The 2,111-nt window shown below is 41.6% G+C and overlaps 1 protein-coding gene across 2 annotated transcripts; it reads right to left on the reverse strand.

The window, feature by feature from the left end:
• Positions 1 to 222: 222 nt before the first annotated feature.
• Positions 223 to 1,999, reverse strand: timm9 (translocase of inner mitochondrial membrane 9 homolog). Of its 2 annotated transcripts, XM_076979193.1 has the most exons (5): positions 1,873 to 1,999; positions 1,550 to 1,638; positions 1,154 to 1,209; positions 976 to 1,071; positions 223 to 849 (listed from the first exon to the last, which is right to left on the reverse strand). In XM_076979193.1, the coding sequence occupies exons 3-5, from the start codon at positions 1,190 to 1,192 to the stop codon at positions 715 to 717; spliced, it is 270 nt and encodes an 89-aa protein (XP_076835308.1). In that variant the 5' UTR covers positions 1,193 to 1,209; positions 1,550 to 1,638; positions 1,873 to 1,999; the 3' UTR covers positions 223 to 714. The 2 variants fall into 2 exon arrangements, with proteins under 2 accessions (XP_076835308.1, XP_076835307.1); XM_076979192.1 differs by lacking the exon at positions 1,873 to 1,999 and having other exon boundaries at positions 1,550 to 1,650.
• Positions 2,000 to 2,111: the final 112 nt, after the last annotated feature.

A 2,111-nucleotide genomic window follows, 5' to 3' on the forward strand; every position in this document is an offset into this window, starting at 1 on the left:
AACTTCTTTCTTGATCTCAGACCTTTATTCCAGTACGACTTTATCGATGGTGCTGTTCATATTCTCACCAGCATCCAGGTGTTTCCACTGAAGTCACGAGGTGAATAAATTATACTGAGTCTGGATATGCATTCCACACCATGACAATGTGTTCATGAGAGAAAAACCCCAAAAGCCATGAACAATTCTCACGACCATGTAAAAAATCCAAACGTAAAACAATACTTTTAAATGCACATGTTTATGCAGTGTTCTCAGTTACAGTCTGCAAAGATTGGAGCTACACAAACATGGTTGCAGTGCACAAACCTGAAGACCTCATAGCATAGCACTTGTGACGCCCCTTGAAATGCTTCAGTCTCTACTAGTTATTCACAAATGGCAGATTGATAATACAGTAGATGGGGGAAAATGCATTATACCCTTGTTTTATTTTGGTATATGCATGTACAATAAAAAAAACTACCTTCACAATTTACCTTTTAATTTTTCCCACATTAAGGTCAAGCTTTTAAAGTCTAGTAAGTGCCTCCTGTAGATTACGGGAAACAAATGTCAGACCAGGACTGAGGAGCTGAACCAAACAGGGCAAAATCTTCTACCAGAATCCTGCCAGCACACTCCACTTCCAAGGTAAAATGGACATTCACCTTCCCCATAGACATAATGAGAACCACAGCCTGAAGATATCAGTCTACAACATACAGGCATCAACTACCGGGGCTGGCCAAGTAAGCCAGCTTTGGCTGCCAGAGCCTCGTTCTGCTGGATGTGGTACTCTTGGAAGCGCATGGAGATCCTCTGGGTCATTTTCAGATACTTCTGTAGGCAACTCTCGGAGCACGAAGTCTGAAAAGATGCATTGGAAGCTGAGCACATCTGATTTTTCTTTTCACCACATTGAGACAATGATATTCAATGTGTTTCAATTAAAAGTTAACACTTAAAAGGTGGTGGTTAATTTGACTGCTGTACCTCTTCTGTTTTGACCTCCCTTGTGGTGAAATCTTTTACACAGTCCATAAAGCAGTTCTCTGTCAGTTTGTTGTAGGTGCCAAGAAATTCCTTGAACTTAAAAATAAAACACAGCAATTACATTGTATACAACCGACAGTGAGAGTTAGTGTTCCCCATTGGTTAAAATCTGTAGTACCTGCTTGATTTGGTCCGACTCCGAGACTTGAGCAGCCATAGTCCTATAATAATGTCCTGCAGATCATAATGGATGTCACATTCAGACACAATACCTCCAAACTCTAACTACATTTACAGGTTATGACAGAGACTAATCAAGTCATGACTTCACTCTCCACTCATCTGATTCAATATTTCTGCAACATAACCTAGGCAAGTGTTGCTCACAATGTCGCATTATGTAGCTAGCTAGCTAGTTTAGCTATCTAATTGAGTTTTCATCTTGCTAGTTTAACTAACAGATCCCACAGTTCACAAACGCAAGACAATATCTTCTAGCAAACAACCCGATTTGAAAGAAAGTAGCTGAGCGGACGTACACATCAGTAATGTAGGCACTTATATCTGATATTACCTGGTACTCCACAGTGCAACACAACGCTGTGAGCTCCTGAAGGACATGTGACGATGAGACAACACGGTTCCGTCAACCTGACCAATCCACTTCGGCACATTCGAAACAAAAATGACATAATTCGACTTTTAAAATGACAGCAAACATAAATTAGAATATAAATGTATTATGTACCCGAAACAGCGAATAAACGTGAAATTTGGTCAGAATTTCAAATATTTGTTTTCTCGAAAATACGTTAACATCTGCATGATTTTATTTTGAAATAAAGCTCGCTGCGACGGACTCTTCCGGTTTAGTGTGTGCGGTGTCTGAGTTCACACGTTATCAACTTTGTTGTCGGTGACAGTTGTGTGTTGTTCTTCAGCAGCACGTCGGCTTAGTTTCGGCGACATTCAGCTGCTGCTCGCAGTGCGACCGTTACAGCAGCACCGTGTCATTGGGGTAAACGTTACTAACGGACGAGCGTCGTTGAACCGCCGCGTTCACAACGAGCCGCCGCGACATCAGCGGCGCGAAATTCAAAATAAACGGAACACCGTAAACGCCGAGTGATACGTGT

This window comes from Brachyhypopomus gauderio, chromosome 17 (genome assembly GCF_052324685.1).
Source record: "Brachyhypopomus gauderio isolate BG-103 chromosome 17, BGAUD_0.2, whole genome shotgun sequence".
Taxonomy (NCBI): domain Eukaryota; kingdom Metazoa; phylum Chordata; class Actinopteri; order Gymnotiformes; family Hypopomidae; genus Brachyhypopomus; species Brachyhypopomus gauderio.

Bases quoted from the DNA above. Each gene is read 5' to 3' on its own strand.
- timm9 (XM_076979192.1), bottom strand. From the start codon at position 1,649: ATGTGCCGAAGTGGATTGGTCAGGTTGACGGAACCGTGTTGTCTCATC. The intron at 1,072-1,153 runs GTACTACAGATT...TTTATTTTTAAG, and splicing joins AGTCGGACCAAATCAAGCAG to TTCAAGGAATTTCTTGGCAC. The intron at 850-975 runs GTACAGCAGTCA...GCATCTTTTCAG, and splicing joins GGGAGGTCAAAACAGAAGAG to ACTTCGTGCTCCGAGAGTTG.